Source organism: Anopheles moucheti, chromosome 3 (assembly GCF_943734755.1).
Source record: "Anopheles moucheti chromosome 3, idAnoMoucSN_F20_07, whole genome shotgun sequence".
Lineage (NCBI taxonomy): Eukaryota > Metazoa > Arthropoda > Insecta > Diptera > Culicidae > Anopheles > Anopheles moucheti.
The window spans coordinates 78,852,929-78,879,048 of record NC_069141.1 but is presented as its reverse complement, the minus strand read 5'-3'; the positions used below and the strand labels follow the sequence as shown (position 1 = coordinate 78,879,048).

General features: G+C 43.0%; 1 protein-coding gene across 4 annotated transcripts; it reads left to right on the top strand.

The window, feature by feature from the left end:
* The first annotated feature begins 224 nt into the window (after positions 1-224).
* On the top strand, positions 225-25,087 carry LOC128301317 (protein spinster). Of its 4 annotated transcripts, none has more exons than XM_053037726.1 (8): positions 225-1,409; positions 18,192-18,549; positions 18,625-18,951; positions 19,778-20,039; positions 21,795-21,893; positions 21,973-22,267; positions 22,806-22,957; positions 23,292-25,087. In XM_053037726.1, the coding sequence occupies exons 1-7, from the start codon at positions 1,016-1,018 to the stop codon at positions 22,955-22,957; spliced, it is 1,887 nt and encodes a 628-aa protein (XP_052893686.1). In that variant the 5' UTR covers positions 225-1,015; the 3' UTR covers positions 23,292-25,087. The 4 variants fall into 4 exon arrangements, with proteins under 4 accessions (XP_052893686.1, XP_052893687.1, XP_052893690.1 ...); XM_053037727.1 differs by lacking the exon at positions 19,778-20,039 and adding an exon at positions 19,108-19,369; XM_053037730.1 differs by lacking the exon at positions 22,806-22,957.
* The last annotated feature ends 1,033 nt before the right edge of the window (positions 25,088-26,120 follow it).

Genomic DNA, 26,120 nt, shown 5'->3' with positions numbered 1-26,120 from the left:
TCCAAAGTCATTATCCAAATCGATTGTTTGGTATTTGTATCTCAAACACTTTTTTGTCCTAGGGTTGTTGCATGTTGCATTCAATGTGCTTCGAGTGAACATCCGAACTACGCTGTTTAAACGTACGTGACGTACGACAAACACACGACACGGTTCCACCGGATTGTCGATCGCAGGCAAATCCGGATAACCGAGATTTTAAAGCGTGTGCACTTCTCGTGGCAGTAGGACGTGGTTGGGCGCGTTCCTTCCGCGTAAAAGAATTTCTGCAAGCCACCGATTCTGGACGTCCCGAAGTGCTACAGAAACGGCCAACAGAGCCGGCTTATTGACGAACACCAATCGCTACACCAGAACAAAAGTTTTTCGTACATACCAGTGCAATACATATCATTGTGCTCAACGCGGTTACCGAGTGTGCAGCACCAGCGGCCTGGTTTTTTCGCAAAGTGTTTGTGTGTTTACATGTGTGTTAGTTTGGTAAAAATAACCTGCAAAGGGTAGAATCTTTAGCGGTACCCGTCTTTAGCGAGCAATATCGTGCAACCGAGCAGGCAGGGTTGGAAAACGCGGACGGGCAAGAATTTCGATTTCCCGGCTTCTTCTCCCTGTGTTGCCTGCTACACCAACACCGCTCAAGCTTTTGCTGGCTAATTTTGCGCGTGCGGACGTGCGTGCGTGTGTGTGCGTTTGTGTGTTGTTTACATTGTGACGCGTAGTTAAGAAGAAAGTGCCGACGCTGCCGCGTGTAGGATAAAGCGAAGAGTAAGAGAGAGAGCAAAACAGCGAAGCATTTCGTGTAACAATATCGTACGATCGCCCGCTGGCCGTTTTTGCCACATAATCACTTTCCTTACGCACACGACGTATCGAGTCCCGGACCCCGGGGGCGTTAAGAGCGAAGAAAAGCATCACAGAGCTACCTTTCGTATCAGCAGTTGTAGCCGCCATCGCTCAACATCTTAGGTAGTGGAAAAGTACCGAATTTTGCGGTGCGGCGGTGTCTTACATTCGAATGCCTTCCAGTCAGGGTTATAGCAAAGTTGCATCGGAACCTCCGATCGAACCATTGGACGGAACAGTCAATATGCCTTCCGGAGGTAACACTAGTGCGGCATCTGCCATGATGGGGACAGTACCTTCCGGTGCGGGTAGTGGCATTCAGTCCAATCCGGCCGGGAAGATTCCAGCCACCAACTCACAGCAACGCCTAATGCCCACGGATTCCGATTCGGTAACATCGTCCATGGACGAAGGTGAACTGCAAGTGGCAAGGGGGAACCAGCACGATGAAGATACGGACACAACGACAACAGCAACCGGCACGATCGGTGCCAACGCGTGGTTCACGGTGCTCGTGCTATGCTTTGTCAACCTCATCAACTACATGGATCGGTTCACGATTGCGGGTAAGTGGCACCGTTTGTCCTCTCCTCTCATTACTTGCCTGTCTTACATTTCATTCTTATTTGCATGTCGATATAATGCTTGGATGGAAACCCGTATGGGGTCGTGCCGAGCCGCTTTTCGGTGACTCACGCAACTGCGGACGATGTGTCCCAGCAACAGGTTGCCCCGATGGGAAAGAGAAAACCTGCAGACGAACCGTGGATGGGCGCGTACCGCAATGCATTCAATTCTGCTTTGAAGTTAATTCCTACTCGGGGAATGCATCCCGAAGCGTATAATTAATGGGCGCAACATGCGGGACGATTTTTCGGGTGGTTCCCATTTTGTTCCAACTTTACTGCAATTTGCGAGGAATATTGGTGGTGGTGGGTCCCGTGGGTGGGTTGAATAGTGGTTGTGTGCATACATGAATGTATAAGTAACGACACCCAAAATTTTCCTTTTGTACACCTTCATACGACGGCGTATGTTTTATTGGCAAGAGTTCATTTCTCAAGATTATATGAGAATGTGGTGAAGAGGACAAAAATGTGCAAGGCGTACACCAAAAATATTGTCTTTCTTCGTGAGAAATCTGGGACTATGTAGGAGAAGCAAATCATGTAATCATTGTGATCTTCTCCGCAGTCTTATCTTCAACTCTCGGTATCTACAGGCATATTGTGTTCATAAAAAAAGAACCCTCAACAGCACATGCAGCAGAATCCAATCGGTTATCATCATTGAACCCCACACAGCCGATAACTTTTGTCAGTCACGCTATATTTCCAATTCTGAACCATCAATTCAATTCATCGCCCTTCTTTGGGTTTTTTTTATAGCAGTTGCATTGTGCGTTTATATTGGGACATCGGCTCTTAAGCACACTCATTTTTTCCAATTAATACCCCAACCGCAGAAGCCCTTTAAGACCTTTGGAAGCAATATCTCATCATAATTCCTTCTGCGTCCCACGTTAATTCCCACTGATGCTTCGGGCCCGGTACGCCCCGGTGCACTGCAACACGTTCTATACGTGGCTTAGTTCTTCGTATGGTGTGTGTTTTTTAGAGGAAAACCACATGCAATGTAATGTGCTTTTTCCCCCTTTTCGCCGTAATATATTATCCTCGCTGCGTGTCATAAGTTTCGCCCAGTTTGAAGGGAGAGTTCTTTTTTTTCTGCTCAAAATCCCCGGCAACACTGTTAGATTAAAATTCACCCCGTATGTGAGCGTAGGGTCAGGGAACAGACTATCGCTAAACAAATAACGATCCTGATTATGGGTATTATAATGAATGCGTTTATCTTCCACCGGGAACAGCAAGATCTCTGTTGGTTAAATTCGTTATCGAACGATTTGTTCCGACCAACGATCCTGACCCTCGCGTTTTAAGGTTCGTTGCGAGTGTTCCAGCCTGGGCGGGGATTTTGTTTGGAAAGGTGGTGTGTAAGTGCAATAAATTGATGCACAAACACGCACTAGGGCGCGATATATTTATTGGATAACGTGTCTTTTGTGTGCAATATGTTTCCCAATGTGAGTCGAATTGCAAGAGTAATGACTTTACATGACACGTTTGTCCCCCTCTCCGACCCTTCACCAGAATCAGAATCGAACTATAGTCTTATGAAATTGTGCACGCATCTGTGCGCCACGGTTGCTAGAGTTCAAATTCCCATTTGTCAGTCATAATTTTGTCAAATCGTCCCGAGGGCGTTCCGTTTTGATTGCGGTTGATTGAGTGTTGAGCGCTCACTCTCCACTGTGCGCCGTTTACTCTTTGCTTAAGATCGTTTATTGCGTGATGGCGATAAAGGTGTTTTTTCTTCCTTAATCTTTGGAGAGCACTCCAAAAGTTCAACGGTGAATTGCACTGTTTGTTTTCGTTCCATTCGGAAGGACGCGCGCGCGGACTCACTGTGGACACTTTGGAAAACTTTGGAATAAAATTTTAGCTTCCATTCTGATTACTTATAAATAAAATATCTCCAATTATTTTTTGTAGATATATTTAAATTATTTAAATAATTCCTCTGCTGTTTTGTATTTTGTTAGTATAGTAATGTGTAGGTTCTGTATTGCATCTTCAAACTGGTTAGCACTTCAGCTGCATCTAATTGGATTCACTTACATAGGCTTTCTTTGCCAAGTGCCCTTGAGATTCACTTCACTTTCTCCTACGAATGTATTCTCGTACAAAACCTTGGATTAATTAGTAGCAGCGCTAGAACGTTATCCTCCAGCACACTGGAACTCATCGTGTGACTTTTGGGACATGGAGAAGTCAGAGAAGTGTTTCACTCTCCGTTAAACTACAACTACACTACACATGCACCGTGAACTAAAACCCTCTTTATGTTTATATTATTTTAGCTTACATCCGTGGAAGCAAAGCATTGATGCAAATAATCGTGAATCATCTGCAGGAAAGATTAAGCGAAAAGCAAACGAATATAAAGAACATACTCACTGTGTCTACATGGTCCTCCGAATTTACCCTTGGCTGGAGGCGTACGTTATTGTCTGTGTTGGCGTACGAGATGACGCGATTGCATGTCCAATTAAGAAAGTTGTCTCCCAGTGCAAAACACACCGCGATATACGCATGGGGGATCATGGTTTACCGAGTGGGCCACACGCGAGCGCATTGTTTTGTATTCCCATTCTACCGCTTTATCGTGATCTGTTCCGGTGAAAAAAAGTGAAATGATTTCATTACTTATCCCGGAATGGCCTTGAGCATTTGGGCACACACACACACACACACACACAGTTGGTTTAGAAGGAAAGTTTGTCCTGCTATTTCATTCATTTTTACATTCCGGTCCCATGGGTTTTCTTGCCCATTTGCGTAATTATTTACCGGGAATACCTTTCACGGAATTGCAATGTGTTTGTCAAGTAGCCGGGGACAGAAATACCTTTTTTCCCTTTCGAAAATAAGGAAATTTTGCCAAAAAGGAAAAAAGTATCAAGTCCGAATACTAATTGGGCAGCGTCGAAATGTTGAAAAGTAAAAGCCCAATTTCACTTGACTAAACCCCGCGTCGTACTGTTGTTGTATCGGATTTAATTTCTCTCCCGGCTGTGATGGATAGAGTAGCACTATCCATTATTCGACTTCGATTTTCCGGTTGGTTTTATTTTGGAAAATCATCATCAAGAGGTTATTTTTGGGTGCTTTGGTTTTGGTTGAGCTGCTCCGGAGCATTGGATGTTTTCGCGTAGTTTAGCAGCCCGTTTTGTGTCCGATCGTCACTTTCTTTTCCGGGGCGACTATAGCTGCTATTAGCTGACGGAGCAGCCATGTCTCGTACGATACTTTTAGTTAGACACAGGCAGAAAGGTTCATTTGCTTACTGCAGGCAACGTGAAATGGCTTCAAACAGGTCTATGATTAGCTCTTGCTAAGTGCTAAAAAATGCATAAACTCTCTCTCTACCGTACCATGCGGGAGATGGCGTCTTTTGAATATCTTTCAATGTCACACGTTCCATCGCATAAAAATTCCATTTACCTACCGCCAAATGAATGCGGAGCAGCAGATGCACGTACCTCGGTATGGATGGTCGCCGTCGAATAAAAACAAGCAGCACCGTCACCGTTACCGTCATAGTCTGACTATTGCTGAGACTGCTTTCGGCAGCGACCTTGTCCGGAATACGGCTATTCCGCAAGGTTCGACAAGGTGCAAGTTTTTTTTTATTGCCATTTGTTGTTTTCACCCTGTTGCTTTTAAGGGTGTATGTCGACCGCGACACGTTTCACGTATGTGTCGGGTCTGGCTAGCGCCAACTTTGCGCGATGAGCTAGTAATGTTTTTCGGGGACTTTTTTATGGGACATGATGTATTTTTTTTTTCGGTGATAGCGTTGCGTGATGTGAATAGAGTGCGAATATTCATATGTTGACAAACCTGCTAATTGGATGGACTGGAAATATTTTAGCTTCGCTCGAAAGAGTTACGATGTCCATTAGACGAAGAATACCCAAGACGTAAGGGAAAAATAAGGAAGTGAAGTAGTACATCTTATCTTTTTTCTTCGTGGATTCCTCTCAGTCTCAAGAACTCTTGAGAACATTCGATCGTTCCGTATGTTTTCGTAATCAAATATACACCGCGCAAGGTGTTTGACTAACGATTTCTTCCACATTTACGCTACGTGGCGGAAGATTGGCCTCTCGCTACGAAAGCCATCGGTTTATGCATGTCCAACTCCAACTCCACCCGGCTATAGAAAGCCATCTTTATTTCTTCATCACCTGCAAAACCGACGTTTTTGAGACGAAGTCCTCAACTAAAGGGGTAACTTTTCTGCACAAGTTGCACCAACAGGCCCAACATGGCCACTGTTTGCTTTTGGCTTTTTCTTCCTCTCTGCCTCTAGATGGGTGGAATGTTACGCAAAAAGAAAAGAAGTAACGAAACAGAACAGACAACAAACGTTTTGGCTCCATTCGGCGTATGTAGGCAAGGTAAATAGAGGCGCAATTTTATGGGCGCAATCATGCGAACGGAGAGGAATGTTCGCGAACGCAATCGATGGAGATGTATGTGTCAATAATGGTCGTCGATCGGTCGTCCGGTGGTTTATGGAGTTGGAGCTTTATTTACGTATGGTCGGTGTTTCGTTTGCAACGTTTGATCGTACCGGGTGGAGCCGCAGGTGTAAAGGAATATCCATGAGGTTTAACTTATTCCACAAAAGTGTAACCAATAGTCACGATAAAGATTGGATCAAAACAACGCATTTCAAAGATCCCGCAATCAGCTTAATGTGACAGGGTTTGATCCCTTCGGTGAGGAACATCTTTCTATTCTTTCTATTTCTGTGATTCCCGAGCACAGGATCGCCCATCGAGAAACATAAATTTATCCTTCCGGACATTGGATTAAATGTGAATGTGAAGTGTGGGCATAAATTGGTTTCTATTCCTCTGGAACAACACCCACTGGTGGGGTAATAGCTTATCCATAACATCAGCTAGAGTTCCCGGTGTTGTTATCCTGTTTAAAATTCTTTCCTCAATATCCCAACATATAATGCTATGCTTTAATTTTACGGTTGTTTCGTTGTGCCTACTGGTTCTTAGAGAACCACCGGTGAAGGCATCGAAAACTGCAGCCCAAATGCATTCAGACGTAGGGACAGAGAGAGAGAGAGAGAGCGCGAGAACTGACACATCGCTGAGATCTTTCCATTCCCACTATCGTTGCTCGTGATGTGGGCGAGATGCATTTCGTACGATGCACCCGAACCACCCGGTGCAGAGGTGAACAGAACAGAAACATAAATTATCTCTAGTTTAAATTAAATTCTTCTCCCGCCTTAATTCTACGGGATCTTCGGCCGATCTATCGTGGGTGGCGGACAGCCGTGGTGTGGTGGCTAATGCATTTTTCCTCCTGCTGCTGTCAAGCTGTGGGTGCGAACCTCCGGGCGGCTTACCGCTTCCCAATCGTCGATCAATTTAAATCCTGTCTTGCTGTTAATCTATTCTTCTTCACATTTGGAGCGATATGGAATCCATCGCGACATAAACCATCGACCCCAAAGCCGGGTTTTCACCGTTGGCCTCATCTCATTACATCATGTCGTGGCGCATGTCGACTGTCACTCAACTGTTTCTGGGCTGTTTTTGCGCCTGTGGTCTATAGTTGTGTGGTGCATTATTTTTTACGCGCTTTCCTCACGTTTTGTAAGCTTGTTTGGAACACTAATCCCCTGGTGATATGTCTCGACAGGATCTTCTGCTGAGCAATGGTTTATTTGAACGTTTATTTTTATTTTACGATTTGAATTTGAAAGGTTTTGTTTGAGGTTGATTTAAACAACACAAAATAAACAACACTTGGAAGCAATTGTTGTTTGTTTTCTATGAAGAACTCGAAATTCCCTCCCATCAACAATCAATACATTATTTCTTGATTGTTCTTCAAATTAACTTAAGTTTATAGACTTCGATAAGTTTTATAAACACACCTAAAATGGAGTTGATAAATCGGCAATCGAAAATAACTCCCAATGAGCGAACCTAATCTTTTCCCATTTGATATCATGGTGCAATCATGGTGAACAAAAGGTGCATCGTTAGCATTTCTTTACAAACATCCAAATCGATCCTCACGGCGGGACGTCCGCAATAGATTCCCGCATTAACATTCCGACGACCATCGGGGGAATAATGTTTGACTGGTGTCACATTAATGGCATGCCAGAGAGTTGCAATTCCTAGACGTAGTACGGTATCGCGTTACGTGCGTGACAGCGCCCAGTCAAGTAGTAGGCGGATGGACAAATCTTTCTATTCTACCGATCGAACCGGAAAAAGGTTGAAACATTCCCAACGTCTAACCGTATATTGGTGCATATTTATTTAAGAGACGCGGACGCTACATTTCGACTGATCGTAGCTCCTATGTAACCGTATCAGCTTGACGTTGTTGAATACAATATTTACAATTCAATCGATCGCATCGTGCGGTGTTCAATTACTTGCACGGCATGAAGCAATCTGTGTCGAGGGGGCCCCTCGGCTCATTCGTCACGAGAGCTGTTGTTTCGATTTGGTAATTTATTTGTTGAATGTGTTTGTGTTTATGAAAACATCGATGCGATAGAACGCTGATTAAAGTTTGAACGCTGAACTGTTTGATGAAAAAAAAATCGCTGCATCAAACAAAAAAGTATCATGTTACTTTTATGAAAAAAATATTAAAATTATGTAAATTATGTTAATATTAACAGCAGTGCTTAGTGAATCTTTTGCTGAGAGTCATTCATATGAAGATATCAATATTTTAGTCATTCCATTTGAACATTCACAGAATCATAAGGATCATGAATCTACTCGCAAAGGATCACGAATATCTTAGGACTATTTTAGGCAATTTTCAAGTTAAACGTTTTAAGGATTCTTCTTCAAATAATTCTTCAACAAATAAGAGCCCAAAGATCTCCTCAATTATTTCATCCTGTGTGGTTTACAATCATTCATCGATAGTGTTTGGGGTGGCTCGATGGTGTATTAGTAATCGTCGCCAGTCTTCACAGGACAGGACCAGTCCAAAAATCCCAACTTAATAGAGATTCAAAGTCATGCATTCTGGACAAAAATTCATCCCGATCCATGAATTTAAATAAATAATAATTTAATTGTACGATATACTAATACTACGGTCAGCTTTTGTTGTAGTACTATTGCAAAAAAAGTTGCCCCATCATCGTAAGTTCAATTGCTGCCTCAGCAACGTATCACTTGCATCACACGACCATATGATTGCCAGGCAATTAAACGTTTGATAAGCGACAGGCGATCGCGCAAAGGAGAGTTGAAGGAGACGCGTTTTGTTTCGGTGTACTGTTCCTACCACACGCGGTATCATTCGCGCAATCGTTGCTGTCCATATCGGACGCGACACCGGGCACCGCAAACAACGTGTCTGCGTGTGTCGCAACGCAAGTCTTCGGTGCGACTGGCGCATTCTATTACGCGGCGTTTGATACGGTGAGCAACAATTAGCGATAATTATATCATCATCCACCACGGGTGCAACTCGACGCCGCGTAGAAACAATTTATAATAACACAAAAAAAAATGGACGGGGAGCGTAAAGGAGCCAAAACAAAGCTCCTCCGCACTAGGGGCGATGTGGTGTATTTCGATGCAGAAAAGGTTTATTTTTACACTCACACCGATCAAATACGATGATTGCAACACCCGATTGGAGATGCAAATATGCACGTTTCGCAGATAAGTTTCTTGGTGTTTTGTAATCCCACTGCACTGTTTTGAATCACATCCGGTGCGCCAATGCGTGTTCTGTACGCTCTCCGTTTGCGTATAAATACTCGCCAAAGCAGCACGGCCAAAAGACTGAGAGGGAAGTTGTGTTTGAACGGAAGGGTTTGCTTGGAGTTCTTTTTTTTTGTATGCTGTAAGGGTGTGGCTCATTGCCTCCCCCTCCATTGGAGATAACGTTAGGAACAACGGGTTTGGAGATGGGAAATGAAGTTGCGCCTCTCCCATAATCAGGGGGCATCGAGGCCCTACACTGTTCCGGTGTGCAATCAAACATCGTACGATACGTGACGTGGTAGTTTACACGAAACCAATCGGACTTTCAGTCGATTGCCACGCATTGTGTGCGACGTAAGCCGCGGGACATTCACCACTCTCTCCACCACTTGGAGGACACACAAGCAAGGCATTAATGAGCGCGCCGACACATTTCTTTTCGTGACTTCTGCTCGCGACTGTTCCCTTTTTGCCGTTCTTTCCGACACCGTGCGCATCCTGGACACAACCGGTCGACGTTTGGGGCTGCGAAAATGATGTGAGTCACGAGCTGCACTTGGATGGATGCAAACCGTGGAAGCTATTTTGGTATCGCTGAAGTTTTGGATAGATGTTTGTTTTTCGATTAATTTAAGATTTTGTGGGATTTCGCTTATTTCCTTCTAGTCCGTTATCATTTTTACATCTTCATCGTCGCCAAAAACTGTAATTTTCTTGTTCTTCATTACTTTTTCTCTTCTTTTCTTTCTTTGTTTATTTGAATTCTATTTTATAAGTTCATAAAACATTGTTTTTCTTTATATTTAATTTATTCTTTTAATTTTTAAATTTATTTAAATAAGCTCTTACGCTTATTATTATTTTCTTATTACTTACTGTTTTTTTTTTGTTTTCAAATACACTTTCCATCATAAAATTAATTTAATTTTCATTCTCATTTAACTTGTTATCAGCATTTCAAGTTTTGCTTCCTTTTATTACGCTTATATTCACTGTTTAAAATTTTATACTGACCGATGTTTTTTATAAAAAAGTTACAAGTTTTTTTTGATAATCGTAACATAAGTTTAACATTTGTTTTATTTGATCTTTTGAAAATTCAAATCAAAACATATCGCGATAGAGACCGTATAATTACAATAAACAAAACGGTTTTCTAACAGTTCGCTATCGAACAGTTTGTTATTCAATCGTGTTGCATGGCCCTATCATACGATTCATTCACCGTTTTCCCCGGCATCACATCAGCATGGCTCACGTGTTCCAAGTATTTGTCTATGACAAAGGTCTCCGCTCCACAGAGTCACGCCTGCGTACGCTCGTGTGCCACAGTTTGGTTCAGCATCGTACGATGTTTACGAAAACATTGAATCACGCGATGATTCGAACGGTTAGAATAAAGTATGGGATGTGCTGATGTGGTGACTAATGGATGTCTACGTTACATCAAGGATGTTGCCATTTGTTGCTGTGTTGACGCTAACCGAGGTGGTTATCAGGATCATCCGTACAAATGGGGTGCTGAGAGGTTAACAAGGAGTTCCGATTGTTCTAATGTGAATATTCTACTGATTGACCAACATTGCATCACATCAGCTAACTCTATCTCTCTGCTACAGAAAACTCTGTTCAAACCCCCACACGATTTGTATCATGTGTGTGCACCAAAATCTCTCTTTCCTCAGAACTGGTAACTATTTTTAAACGTCATTTGAAATGAACGCTCGCGAATAAGATGCAGAATGCTTCGCATCCATTCTGTGCATATCCTTTCCGGTCCCTGAAACTCTTTGAACCGCGCGAAAATCCGGCATGATCCGGTAATGTACGCAAGGCGATCGTATATTGGATCGCTTGAATGCTTCCTGTGCTGCAGCACCTACAGCATAGGCTTCGCCACATTCTTTAGGGGCAAGTTTGAGTAATTTTAACCCCACTCTCCGGCCGGTTTACCGGTTTATGCACGCTCTCGCTCTCCGTACATCAGTTGTGTGGCGCAACTTGGGGTTTTTACGCACTCTTAAGTCGGCAAGAGAGCCGCCCAGCGGGAAGAGAAAGACGCATCTGAGTTTGCAAACACTACGGCCGTGGAGCTGAAGGGATGGGAAAACCTGGGCGCGGAATCAACCGAAGGGAAACAGACAAACACAGACATACGCATACAACCACATGGGCCCAAACATCCCCCACAACTGTAGCTTCCGAAGTGGCGCGATCCGAAATCGACCAATCGGCGTACGATTAGCACGGAAAGCATGACGTCACTTTTTGGGGTCCGCGTCCGATGCGGCCTTCCCGGTGGCGGCCCTCTTGTAAGCAGTGATGCCGTCCGTTATTTCAAAGCAGGGCCGGTTTGTTAGTTGCTATTATTATCTTTGGCCGTGTTTAAATTGTCGGTATGCCATTATTTTGCTGTTGTTTTGGGTGTTTAAAATTGGTCCGCTTGCGAGTTTAGCTACACTTGTCTCTTGTGTTCATTCTCACACACGTATTCGCACACGCTTGTTTCTCAGTGTGCTTTACGTTTGATGATGGGAACACACTGAATGGGACGAAACCCGTTCGTTCCGAAAGGTCCACAACGCTCCGGAGATAATTTGTGTCGTGTTGGTGATGGCGCCGCCACCCTCAAACACTAGCACGGCGGACCGTGGGGTTGGTGTGTCATCACAACCGAGTAAAACACGTTTCACGTGCTGTGACGCCCGTCGTCATTACCTTTCGAGTTGGCAGAAGTAGTGACGTGTCTAACCGTGTGGTTGAGATATTCAAACCACAACAGAACTAAGCTCAAGTTTCGCTGATAAGAAGTGGGGGAGTCGAGGCGATGTTAAAATGTCTAACGCAATGTCTAACCAGTTTGTGTCAGTTCGAGTCTGTGGCACTTTTTTTCTATTTCTTATTTTATCATCATCATGCGGTAATTGTTGTACCAGATTTATGGATTAAAAGATTAGGGAGTGTTTGTGTTTCGTTCGCGTTTGTTAGAATCCGGAGCTGCGGAAAGTCAAACGTAAGTGTAATGATGATATATTGCGTTTGGGCAAACTTATATCACAATCAAGAGTTCAAGTGAGATAAGGTATTGCTGTATGTGCATGCAGGTTTTTTCGTAACTAAAATTATTTATCAGCCTAAAGGGGAGCTATACAGTCAACAAGATCTTAAAGATCGAGTACGTCTTAGCGCGTTATCTCAGAGCTTAAGATCTAGGGAATATCTGGTACAAATATCAAATCTATCCACAAGTCATTAAAGTTCCAGCTCATAGAGTAAACTACTCGGTAATAATTCCGGAAATCCTGGAAGACTTTAAATAATGTGGGCGAAATTGGTGACTAATGCCAACTGCTATGTTCCTACTTAATAACTATTTCCTCATTTACCTTTGAATGTGTATACTTTCTTGTGAAAATGCTGTGCATCCAACGATTGAGGCAGTTTAAATTGGGCATTTTGAAAAGAGCCAATCAAGATCACCTTTTTTTGTTGAGCTTCTGAGTGCACATCCTTTTCTTTAATAATTTCTACTTTTTGGGATTCCCAAATAACTTCAAGAGACCTTTGATGAGAACCTGTCAAAATGTTGTAAGGCTATGCTTGACTTTCTTTTCCCTTAGTTGAATAGATATCGGTTCTATCGTGTTGTTCTACATAAAAACAATAAGGCTAAGACAATTGTCCAAGTTTTTGCAAACTTTTAAAAAATTGGAATGCACCCAAATACTTTTTGTAACGATCAATCACACCAATGCGCCACAGCGCGTTACGTATTCGTTCACGCTTGGCGAGAAATGCGGTCGAGATTAGCGGTGGCGAAAGCGAAAGATGAAGTTATGTCAAATTTATGCTCGATCCATACGATGTGGGTCAGTCCATCTCGTACCGGTGGTAGCCATTTTGGCATTTAATTTCAGCTCCCTTTCGGTACGGTATGGCGCGAGCTAATAATAAAATGAACTTTATTCGCATCACCCTCCGCTTTCTCTCTCACACACACATGGTTTTTCCTATGCACCACGATTTTCGCACGATGCAACATGGCGCAAATGTGGAGATTATGTAAGCGCGTAAACTCCCGAACACCCGAAAACAAAAACACCTGATGAGACGCATGCCGTATCGTCGTTTGTTTGCGACATTAGAGAGTCATCTTTAAGGACAGTGCAACATATGCATTGAGAGTAAATTAGCAAATACTCTAGCTGGTAACGTCAGCCAGAGCAAACACCTTTCACTTGTAGCGATTTGTTGCAACTTTTCTTGCACTAGTGTGATATTAATTAGCCTCCGGTCGCAATAGTTGACTAGTGGACAGAACATTGCTCGGGTGCATTACATTACATTCTTCTCAAGGTGAGATAAGATTGTTGGCCTTTCGTGGCACCTACCCTGGACACTTAATGTAATGGCCTCCCTTCTTTAGATGGTTCCAAAGAGCCGACCGGAATGAAGATTACGAAAGCAAACAACTTGTGGGGACTCAACCATGCTGTAATGGAGTCACGGTCGTGGCATGTCTTTTGCAATGAATCAATCAAACGCAGGCCGTGGGTATGGCTACTTCAAATATCAATCCACACACTTGATTCACCGTTGCGTACTTAAGATGATCCCGCATCTCATGGAAGTAGTTACGTTACGAGGAAGTGGGAATAAATCATTTTATTAACACGCCAGCTGTAAAACATTGGAAAAAGGGTGTGCGATCCACTCTCCAAGAGCTTGCGGAGTCGTGACGGTGACAAGTGCTATTGATAGAGGCACACCGGGTTTTCCCTTATGCTGTTCATCCTAACAACTGTGTAGAGAGCATTAAATAACGAAATGTTGAAAGTTATCATGGCACCGGTTAATATGGATATCATGCACGCAAGCCATAAAGTCACGGGAAATGCTTCAAAAGATCAAGAATTAAGACCAAGGGGAAGATCTTTGGTTTGTACTCGATCAATCATCAGTAACGAGAACTCTTCGGTTATATCTTCCGGAGATCCGGACCACTGTGATGGATTCCAAACTGCAATTAACGGCTCCAACTTTGAAGATGCCTGTTTCTTCGTTACAGCCCGATGCATCTCATCGGGGTGGGTTTATTTTGGTTGGCCTCTTCTCCCTTCCTGAAATAGCGCTGGAAAATGGAAGCGAAAGGCTTTCAATATTTCTCAACACTTGCAGCCAAACAGAGGAGGCAGCTCAATAGTTATGATGTAATGTCACTCTTCGCTGGTGGGCTTTAAAAGCAAAGAGAAAAAAACGCTTCTTTCCCTTTCCTGGTCTGTTTGAAAATACACCAGAAATATGTGGGGTTCTTCGTGTCATATTTTTCACCTCCTCCAAATTGAAACCATCCGCTACTGGAGGTTTTTAAGTCAATAAATCGAATGCCGGTTTATGCCGGAACAGTTTGTTGTGTTGTGTTGTGGACATCGGTAAAAAAAAGATAAATATGTTCCATTCGACAGTGGCCCTTAGTGTCGATCGAAACGTCAATTTGAAGGAGATCGCTTCCGTGCGTTTGTTTAGATTGCGGCGGAGTGCATCTTTCACGGGGATGTGATGGAAACCAGCCGCAACTTTTGCTTACATTTTATTTCGCCTTCAACCTGTCTTCCTCCACGGACGCTCTCGTCACGTTTCATCTAAATAAAGTCAAATAATCCGTATCGGTTCTTCCGTTCCGAGTGTTCGAACACCTACCGTTTGTTTTACAATGAATGTGTTCTTTTCCGTGATGATTTTCGCCCTTTCTTTTACCAGTGTTCATGGTTATGCTTTATGGAAACGCATTTCTTTCAGCGTTGTGGCCGCTGCACGCCGTTGCATCCGTGGCGCACATGTGTCTCGATCACGCGATCTTGATCGTACCATGTGCTGAAACATTTCTTGTGATTTTTTTACACGCTTTGTTATGTTTTAACCCTACTTTTGCTTGCGTTCATCAATGAGGATAAAAAAAATGCGTCGCTCTGCTGCTAGCGTTAGAAAGAAGAGATGCCTTTCAAGGTCCTCTCGTATCGTATGATCGACCATGTTTGCAATCAACACACACACACCTTCATACATTTGGCGGACGTTTTGTTTATCTGCAATGCATTGGAATTAATTAAACGAATGACTCAGAAATAAACACACCCAGTCCCCACCACGCAACTAGCATCTCTGTAGTGTGGCTGGCAACGAACCAAAACGATCGTCTAACGCGCAATCATCATAAAAAGATTAATTCACACCCCGCGGACACCGGTGATCTTCAAAACTGGCCAAGGTCAAAATTTCCAATTTTTCGTGTGCCTCGCGAATTCGATCATAATTCAATTTGGTGGGACTTTTGTTCTAACCTCTCGCCGCATCTCGGCACATCCAATTTGCCAATTACTGCCAAATGGCGTGTGACGAACCAGAGTCGTTGTCGTCGGGTGGCCCTTTGGCAAATTGGACGACGGGTGTTCTTTCCACCGGGCGGAGGTGAATTGCTGGATCAATTAAATTGAAAAGACAAATTGCCGTGTCCATGGGTACATCATTCCACCGGCGAACGCCTTCTACTGTACTTCCTCCGTTTGAGTGTGTTGAATATTTGCCATGACTGTTTGCTCCTTCTATTAACGTGTATACGACACTTTCCCAGACCGTAATGTGCCAACGTGATCGACTTTGGTTGATACTGGGATCGACATTAGGTCAGCTGATACTTGTTTAAGAATTCCCCAACTATTTCCGGACACCGTTTGATGACCATATCTTGAGATCACCGCATATCTTGCAGGAAGGATCAGTACTAGTGATATACTTACTCTGAACTCTCGGGAGAACGATGAGGTCACATCTGTGTTAAAGCTTGTACCATGATAAAGCCAAGATCATGGCTGCAAGACTTGAGATCTTTATTAGGCTCATTGCCATTATTCGGATCAAATGACTCATTTTAAATGACAGATCAGTAGAACATGAGTTAAACTTTTCGTTTATTTACAAGTCATTAAAAAAATAACTTTTATTTTTCTTCACTTAAAGCCTAATTACAACGACTGTCTTCGACTATGGTTAAACTGCAACTGTTCTTCATTTCGGAGCACTTGTTGGCTGCTACCTGCTCCGGAATGCACGGGAATTGCTGGTGCACGGTTCCCACGGTGACGCAGTCACGTTGCGGATCGGGTGACTGGGTGTTTGATTTCTAAGCATGGCCGGTGTTGTCTATCGGCTGCCCTTGGGTCTGCAAACGTTGCTATTTTTCTGTTTCGTTGCCGGCCGGGAAGTTACTGTGTTCTAACTCATGCTTCCCGACATCTTCGCTACGAACGTGAGACTTTAGTTTGAAAAATTCTTCAACCGTAGTAATTACGTTTGTTTCCGTGGTGGTTAACAGAACAAGTTAACAGATAACGTTTTAAATGTGGTCCAAAGACAGAAACATGTTGGATTTAAGCTCCTGAAGGCAGGAAAGTAGCAAAAAAATCTCTGGAAAAAGAAAATGAAGTAAAAAAGGAAGAGTTGTCTAAGGTCGCAAAGAGGTCGCCAAAAAGATAAAAGAGGACTTAGAGTATATTAGAAAGAGGCAACCACCCCCCAACAGTCATGTTTCATATTCGTATTGCTGTTAATATTATCATCAACATTATTGTTTCACCATTCGCTAACGCCGTTCAAACCGCGTTCTTCACCGTAGATGATGCAACCGGTGTCATGCCACCGGCATTGCCTTGGCCATCCTTGTTTTTTGTTTTTTGGCTGCGCTTCGCAAAAGAAAGGAAATAAAAATAAACTATTCACGAAACTGTCACCGGTTCGTTCGGTACATGTGTCGGCGCAAGGTAGTGCGCCTTCCTTCGACAAAGTGTCAGCAGCAGGGAATGGTTTCGAACGTTACGCCGTTTGTGACTCTCGTGCAGAGGTTAGTCAGTCCTTCAAAGGTTCAAAGGCGTCTACGAGTGTTGTCTGTCCTTCCTGTTACATCGCGCGATCTGATCATCCGATCGTGAGGTGTTCTCGTTTTAGTTTTAAAGAAACGACGTAACTAAACACAAAAGTGCCATTTTATCTATAACGCTTCGAATAGTAAATACGTGGACAGAAAAAACCTTAAAACTAAATCAGAACTAAATATCTCTGGATTTTATATTTATTCTTTATCAACACAAGAACCTCAAGAGAACTGACATTTCTGGATCGCTTTCTTTAACATTTATTTACACGTGGCTGAATATTCAGTCCTGCGTACCGGGAAAGGATTGGTCCGGATGGGATTTTGGACCGTTCCTGTCGTGTGAAAATCGACGCCAATACCACCGGGGAACGTCCCCACTGTATAAAGCAGCAGATCGCCTAAGGTTAATGCGTAACAAAACGGGTGGAAAAGAAGTCCAAGAATCATGTGAAAAAAGGCACCAAAAATTGAATTCATTGTACCGTCAACCACAACTTCGAGTTATTTGCCATGCACTCGATCGTACGATGCATTTGATGGACATGAAAGGATGCGTATTGGAGTGTAGAGTTCAATGCACAGCATATTAAACGGCTGCTTAACCCTGTCCTGACCGCTGCAATGCTTAATTCGTACGAGAGTGTGCAAATTTGTTCCATTTACTGTAATGAGTTGTGCCAGTAAGCCTGCTTTTATTTCATTGAACTATTTTACGACTGGTTTTGTTGTAAAGATTTGGCTTTAAAGTCATCTTAAAATAGGGTTTTTTTTTATTTGCTACCTACGTGCGTCAGCGGAAGTAATGTGCCGAAAACAGCGCACTTTTCGGCGATTCGTTCCATTGTGGTTTCATCTTCTTTAGCTGGCGCATAGCGTGACGTACGCTGCAAGTCTCATGACGATCAAACTCTTCTTACATCCCGCGAGGTGCTTTCCATTAACACATCTCACTGTGGTTCCATTCGATATACCGATCGATGTGGAACCTTTTTTCGCGCTAACCCACTAAATAATGATGCTCTATCGCAGATGATTAACGCCATTGTTATGTGCTTTGCTTCGTTTCAGGTGTGCTGACAGAGATACAGGATCACTTTAATATCGGTGACGATGAGGGTGGCCTCCTGCAGACAGCGTTCGTGCTATCCTACATGATTTTTGCGCCAGTGTTCGGCTACCTGGGCGATCGGTACTCCCGGAAATGGATAATGGTGCTAGGCGTTTCGCTCTGGAGCACGACCACCCTGCTCGGGTCGTACATGCACCAGTTCGGATGGTTCATCACGTTCCGTGCGCTGGTCGGTATTGGGGAGGCATCTTACAGCACGATCGCGCCGACCATCATCTCCGATCTGTTCGTCGGTGAGATGCGCTCGAGGATGTTGGCACTGTTTTACTTCGCTATTCCGGTTGGATCGGGTTGCGGGTAAGAAATGACCCATGAAAAACTTTCCTGAAGTGCCTAATTCACCCAATGGTTCTTTTCCGTGTTTTCGCGCAGGTACATCGTTGGAGCTAAAATGGCAAGCCTTATGAACTCGTGGGTCTGGTCGCTGCGTGTAACGCCGGTGCTCGGTGCGATCGCGGTCGGCCTTATCATAATGCTGCGGGATCCACAGCGTGGTCAGAGTGAAGGTACCCATCACATGGAGGCGACTTCATACAAGGCGGATATCGCCGCGATCATTCGAAACCCTTCGTTCATGCTGTCGACGGCGGGCTTTACCTGTGTAGCGTTTGTGACTGGTGCGTTGGCCTGGTGGGGACCCAAATTTATTCATCTTGGTCTAATATCCCAACCGGGCAATGAACATATAACACTGAACGAGTAAGTATCAACCCCTACGTCTGCAGGGGTGAAGTTTACGGGGACACGCCTCGTTTCCCGATTTATTTTCTTTTTAGCATTTTAGCGCCGGGAAGAAGAAACTGTGACTCGCAAAGAATTACCATTACACGCACGTAACGCTATTTTTTCGCTCAGTGTATCGTTCCACTTTGGAATCGTAGCGATGCTGGCTGGTTTGATCGGTGTGCCGCTCGGCACATTGCTGTCGAACCGTTTGCGGGCCTACTACGACCATGCTGATCCGGTGATATGTGCTGCCGGACTGATCACCAGCTCACCGTTCGTTTACTTTGCACTGGTGGTGGTTAAGTACAGTGGCAGCTGGTGCTTTATACTGGTGTTCTTCGCCGAGGTGGCACTCAACATAACGTGGCCGATAGTGGCCGACATGCTGCTGGTAAGGAGCTCGGTGAACATAAGGATTGGAAAAGCCTTACCCCAAGAGTGCACGCGATAACGAACACGATGAAGATCGAGCCAATAGGTCCTCCGTTTGTTTTGTGGGTTGGGAAGTCATTCGATCCTTTTAAATGATAATTTAAATCACTTTGCTTGCCCTTTTTACAGTGTTTTCAAAATTAATCAAATTTTCCTTTTTCTTTCTGTTTCTTTTTGGCTCTCGTTCATGTATTTACGATGTTATTTACGATTATTTCCATCATCATGTATCCATCATGTGTTACCATTCCGTTTTGTTTGTCATATTTGCCACATATCGTAACGCGTGATCTTCGCGACTCCTGCCGTGACAATCTATGCTCCTGGCTAATGTAATGCGAAAATAACCCACCAAAAACAAAAAAAGGGTATCGTTCACATTCGGTGCCATTACGATGACGACCGGCATCATCGGTGTGCCGTTAGGATCGTACCTGTCCCAGCGCTTGAACGTGAAATCTGTGAAGGCCGACCCGTACATCTGTGCGGTCGGTTTGATGCTGAGCTCGCCGCTGCTGATCGGCGCGATGTTCATGGCGCCAGTGAATATATACGCGACGTACACGCTTATCTTTTTCGGCGAACTCGCCCTCAATCTCAATTGGGCGATCGTAGCGGACATTCTGCTGGTAAGAGACACAATCACCGCATTCTCCGTACTGTATCTGGTCATATCTGCTGCTATGTACATCTGTCACTAGCGTACTACTTTCGCTGCTATTAATATTGTTTCTCTCTGTCTCTGCACCTACAAACCGACAACACTACTACTACTACTACTACCACTACTAGCTGCGTGCGTCGCCTTAACGCTGCTTTTGTGTGTCCTTTTTGATCGTCGGTCGTCCCGTTTGCAGCACAAACACACACACACACTCACATGCACGCAGAACACTTTCGCTTCCCTTTTCCAAATCGAAACGTTGTATAAAATCGTTGGCATTGTAATATGTTGGTTGGTGATGGTTAAACGTATAACCTTTTTTTTAAGTTGTGTAAATATTAATCGAATTTAATCGGTAATGAAAACCATGCTGAAAAAGATTTAGGAAGAAAACACATTTAAATGGCTTTGAGTTCGCAAGAAATATTTTCTTGAACACTATCCGGCAATAATGTGCCTTATTTCGTGCCAGTTCGCAATAACAGTCACGTTTTGTATCTTTAATGGAAATCTAACGGCAGACAGTCGCCGGTGAAATTAGTTACTTCCGGGTTCTTTACCACCGACGATTTCTGTTTTTCTCCCCTAATAAGTTTTCCTGAATAATTCTTCCTCGAAGCAGTGTTGGTTGAATTTATTGCAGGGGAGTTGCATTAATTTCAAGGACTCCAGGCAACGTTCAATTTCCGGTTGAGCAAAGCTGCGTGTTGTTGTTCCTGTTTTGGTTCAACTACCAAAAACCGAAACCTTTAACCCTTTGTCTTTTCCATATATCTATTTGTATTTGATGTTTTATTAAGAAAAAATACTTCTATATTAAATTAACTTCTTCCTTTTTTGGTGAAAGTACTTTTATGTGTAAGTGTGGGTGTGCGTGTGTGCTTTACAATGTAGATTTGTTTGTGTGTGGTTTGTTGTAACGTTTCTTCATTAGAGCTTTAACTGCAAAAGTATAACCCCATTCTAATAATTTAATCATCTCTGAGAGCTTCCAAAACATTCGACGGCCTGATCCCACCGGGCATCCGGTTCAGGCAAGTGCTGTTTGTTGAAGTAATTGTACACGGCAACAGCCTAAAACGTACCTTTTGAGACATATTTTTGTATGTTTGACTATTGATTATTAAGAAAGGAATCTCTCCGACTCCTTCATTCTACGATCGTCCCTACTTGCCCAATTAAAACCGCTTTCAATCGTGGAACACTTCCGTCGTTAGCTCTGGTGCATAGATTGTCACGGAAGGAAGGAAAGATCTACGGTTTCCGTACGTGTTTTGGCTACATTTAGCAACATGTTCTTGTAACCGTGACGATGGCAAATCCACCACATAAAGCCATAGCGTGATTCGTTCTGTACATTTGTTTATATTGTTTTTTTTATAGTTTTGTTTTTGATTTTTACTTCGACCGTTGACAGAAGGTCGATGTTTACTTGCGTTTAAAAGTACCAATTGAAAACGGCAACGGGTTCGATCGTTGTCTGTTCTGCCGTTGTTTCACGCATTCTTCTCTCGAGTGCGTGTAGCGCCATCTGTGGGCCAGTAGTGCAAACATCAATGTCTCATGAGTTTGAATGCTTTTCGTCTCAAAACGGTTCGTTATCGTGAAGCTCTCAGATAGGCTTTTACTAATCCATTTTATGTTGACATTTATCATTTATCACTTATGTTTTGCAAATTGTACCAGGAATTGATGTGTTTGCTTTTACCTTATCCTACAGTATGTTGTTGTGCCAACGAGACGATCAACCGCGGAAGCTTTCCAGATTCTTATCTCCCATGCATTCGGTGATGCCGGCAGTCCATATTTCGTGGGTGTGGTAAGTGTTGCAGCCATCCAACAATAAAAAATGGAATCTAAATCGATAACTTTTCTCCTTGTGTTTCCCACCCTTGCAGATATCGGAAGCGATCAAACGAGTAATTCGTGTGAGTGCTGATGCATTATCAGTCGATACGTACATGAACCTCGAACCCACACAAACAATAGCCGTTCTGTCGCAGCTGGCCGAAAATTCCACCGTCGGGCTGCTCCAGTCCGTACCGGATGATGATCCACCGCTGATCAAGTTCCGTGCCCTGCAGTACGCATTATTTAGCACCTGCTTCGTGGAGATCCTTGGGGGTGTGTTCTTCCTGATTACAGCGATATACATCGATCGGGATAGGGCACGGGTAGAGGCTGTTGTACTAGGTAAGAAGAATGGTGTAACACGCCACTTAGACGGGGTTTGCTCCACGGTAAAGATTCACTCAATTTGTGCCGTTCCGCTGTCACATAACGCTTTCTTTTGCATTCGCTTGTTATTGCCAATTCTCACGCGGTTCTTTATTTTTAATTCTTTTCTTGAACTTTGCTTCTTCATATTCGCTTCCCGACGGGGATGTGGATGGGGATTCTCAAATTTTCATTACCGCCATATTCATGGATATGCTACATTGTGCTACAGGCTGTCAGCTAGAGCTAAGCGAAAGTTCCGCATCCGACGGTAATGGTACGGACGATGGACAACGTTCACCCATCGGTCCCGGTACGAGCGGTACCAATGCATTCTCGGCATCGCCCGTGGCCGCTTTCTAACGGCGGGAACAGACGAGTGAAGTTATCTAATTGGTGGTGTCCTTCGGTTCGTAACGTCCACTCGCTGCCCATCGTTTCCCTGAGTTCCGCTCATGTCCCCATGCAACTTATCTGTGATCCATGACCCACCAGCTTGACCCAACAGCCACAGAAGTAACGTTACGAATCGAAGACTGTTCGAAGGTGGTCGCGGTTGAAGAGAAGTCCAGTTCAAACACTTTGTACCTCAACTACGAACACATTCAGACAGTTATTACAGCGCCGACTAGATCATTTCCACTCTCCGTACTTCATGTGCTTTAGGTCAGTTTGCTCGTTTGTTTACAAATTGTCTGTACTGTATTTGATTGTTGTTTTTTTCACCATTGTGTTGATAATCGTATGTTCGTTTATTTAGTTAACGTGGTCGTGTAGACTTTTATCATATTTATTGTATTGCTATCGTGGTCCTCTTCATTTGGTCCTTTGTAGCATCTTTGTTCTTGAAAGGCTTGTATGTTTTTCTTTCTCGTTTTGCTTCTAACTGACTGATAGTCTTGTATGTATTACAACTCGTTTTGTTCCGTTTAAATGTGTCGTAGAATAGAACATACACACACAAATTACGTGTCTAACGATGCTTTTCTTTACATTGCAGATAACCAATCAAACAATACTTCAGAGCACCGATTAGGAGGATCGTTACCAAGCGTTCAAGAGGAAATCTAGAACTGTTTAAATCAAGAAATTGTATAATTTCTCATCGTGATAAAGCGATTGGGGTTTGCGTAATGGTTGCATTTCGACAGCTGTCACACCTAACGAGCAAAAGCTCTGGATCGGCATCCGCAAAGATACCTCGGTTCCTAACGTCCACATTGCCGATGTAGGTTTGATTATACCAAGTACAGAGAAGCAAAGCGAAAAACAGAACTGAACTCCAACTCTTTTCCAACGGACGAAGTGCCGGCTGTGGAATTCGACTTGATAAGTGTGTCAATACCAACACCTAGACCGTATTTAGATATATACATATATATATGATAAAGTTAAAGACCTTGGCATGGATGGGTTAGTTTCCGTTCCGTTGTTCGGAGTGCACCTTTCTCCAAACTTACTCACACGGAACTCACGCGTACTCACCAATGCCGGTTCGTATCATCACATTACGATCAGGTTAGATTAAGTCACCAAACTCATTTTTCTTCTTCCGGAAGATTTCTACCAGAAACGTAGTACGAGCGTAGATAATTTGTGGCGCTGAGCTATTATGCTAACCCAGGAAAATAGTTTGTTAATTTCTACCGAAGAATGTAAATAGCTCCACTCACCCAAATCGATCCTAATTCCCGCGTGTTATGTTTAGCAAGTAAGAGTAGTGAAAACCAATGAACGAAACTGTCGTATATTTGCTGTTCGTTAGTGATCCTATTATTTTCTCGAACCTCCTGTTAATGTGTTACAACATATTGCAAGGGCGTGTGAGTGTTAAGCGTGAATGTGCAACCGGTTAGGTCTTACAGTATGATAATGAAATTAAAATAGTGAACGCTCAGAAGAACATAAATCGCCAGTGCGCTATTCGGTGGGAGTTTCTAGGTGTGGCGGGTTATACGAAAGCAATAGTCTGTGAAAACAAATGATGGGGGCCATTTATTGTTGGAAAAGTTTTCTAACGATGCAATGTTTTAGGATAAGGGGTGACGTCCATTTCGGCTGTTGGTGATGATTATTCAAATTGAAAAGCGTTCGAAAGGGAAAAGCAACACAAAGCAAACGTTTTAAGCGTTAAATTTGACTGAAAATCAGAATAAGGAATAATACGTACGTGTGATAAAGGTGCTAAAATGGCTCTAAAGCTGCACAATGACACAATTTGGAAAGGGGGAACAGCGTTTTGGAGTGGCAGTTAATGAGGGTTTGCTACCAGAATGCGAACTCCATCTGTTACAAAAGACTGCCCGTTATGGTATATTTCCATATTGCTTCATCCATTTTTGCTAGCATTTTTCCCGGTGCTAGTGAGTGAAGATTTGATTAATCTTTTCTTCATTCATTTTTTTGTTAAATTAGTAAATTCTTGGTGTTTTTTTTTTTGTTTTGGCGTTAGCAAGAAAAGAAGTTATAATATGTTAGAATTTATACAAAACTATAGAACACTCAATCACTAATAGGGCGGGTTTGGATAAACCATTTACAGGCGTGAACTATCGTTAATTATTGGGAAACGGTAATTTTTCTAAGGTACAGAGGAAAGGCCGACAAACATTGTAAAACAAAAAGAAGACAACAAACAAACATTATTTATTATTAGATTCTCGTTAGCCTTTTTCTTGAACCAGAGAGGAGAATGGAAGATAGTATAGACACAATTGAAAAAGGAAGGAAAGTGGAGGATGACTTTATGCATCAGAATGAAAAAAAAAATAAAATAAAAAAACCAATAAAATAACCTCCACGTGTTCCACTGTTTGATAGTATGTGATATTTATTATGCTCTCACACTCCATGATATCATGCGAAAGCGGAACAGCTATACGCACGCTGGAGGGGATTTGATGTCACCTCTCATGATGTCATGCTCTCTTGTTATCCGAAATCAAAAATCGACTCGTTTGTATGGAATTTCGCATCAGCCGACAGTTCTGCTATACCGGTACTTCCCCTCTATGTTATTATCGTGTGCGTGCTTATCAGCACATGGAGAACCTTATGGAAAGAAGGCGTGGCATCGCTCTCACTTGCACTGGCGGTCGTTCTCACGAGTTTGGTTGTATGCGATAGCGGTGGTAGCCAATGTATTACAGGATCGTCTGTCACGCTCGCTGGAGGGGAATTGATGTTACCTCTCATGATGTCATGCTCTCTTGGTGTTGGAAATCGAAAATCGGCTCGTTTGTATGGAATTTCGCATCTGCCGACGGATTCACGCGTCCAAAAATTGCACCAGCGCTGCGTTTCATGTAACAAGAGAGCATCCAAATCAAGAGGTGGTATTCAACCGGATGACTACAGGGTGGTTGGAAACAAATGTAAGCACAATGGTTTTAAAAATTTGCATTATAATTTTGTGTAAAAATTTAAGTGAGAATGTAGCGAAATTAAGTGAAACTAATGGTATTATTTGTTGCATGTTTGTAGACTATGATGCGGTTGTTATTAGCTGCCGATAAATTCATTAAAGAATGCTGATAATGTTTGTGGTTCTATTCGTGTGGTTTTATTGAAATTTTATGTTTATTCACTGTTTTGACAATTGTCTCAACAATAAACGGTCTGAAAAATCGTGCAGAAGAAGATTTGATATTTTTAACATAGTTTTGTTATATTTTTATAACAAAACATTCAATATAAGTAAGAAAGATCACGATCATATGTGGGGTCTACATTGTTGAGGATAACAAACCATCCGCTCTTCAGTGGTGTTATTAGCCAACAAAACGTATATTCTTTTATTAGTATTATTAAAAACGTAAAGATAATAAAA

What these genes read in the sequence shown, in the direction of transcription:
- LOC128301317 (XM_053037726.1), top strand. Translation starts at nt 1,016, where the DNA reads ATGCCTTCCAGTCAGGGTTATAGCAAAGTTGCATCGGAACCTCCGATC. An exon ending in CCGGTTGGATCGGGTTGCGG is followed by an intron (nt 18,550 to 18,624) that starts GTAAGAAATGAC and finishes GTTTTCGCGCAG; the next exon opens with GTACATCGTTGGAGCTAAAA. An exon ending in GTCCATATTTCGTGGGTGTG is followed by an intron (nt 21,894 to 21,972) that starts GTAAGTGTTGCA and finishes CCACCCTTGCAG; the next exon opens with ATATCGGAAGCGATCAAACG.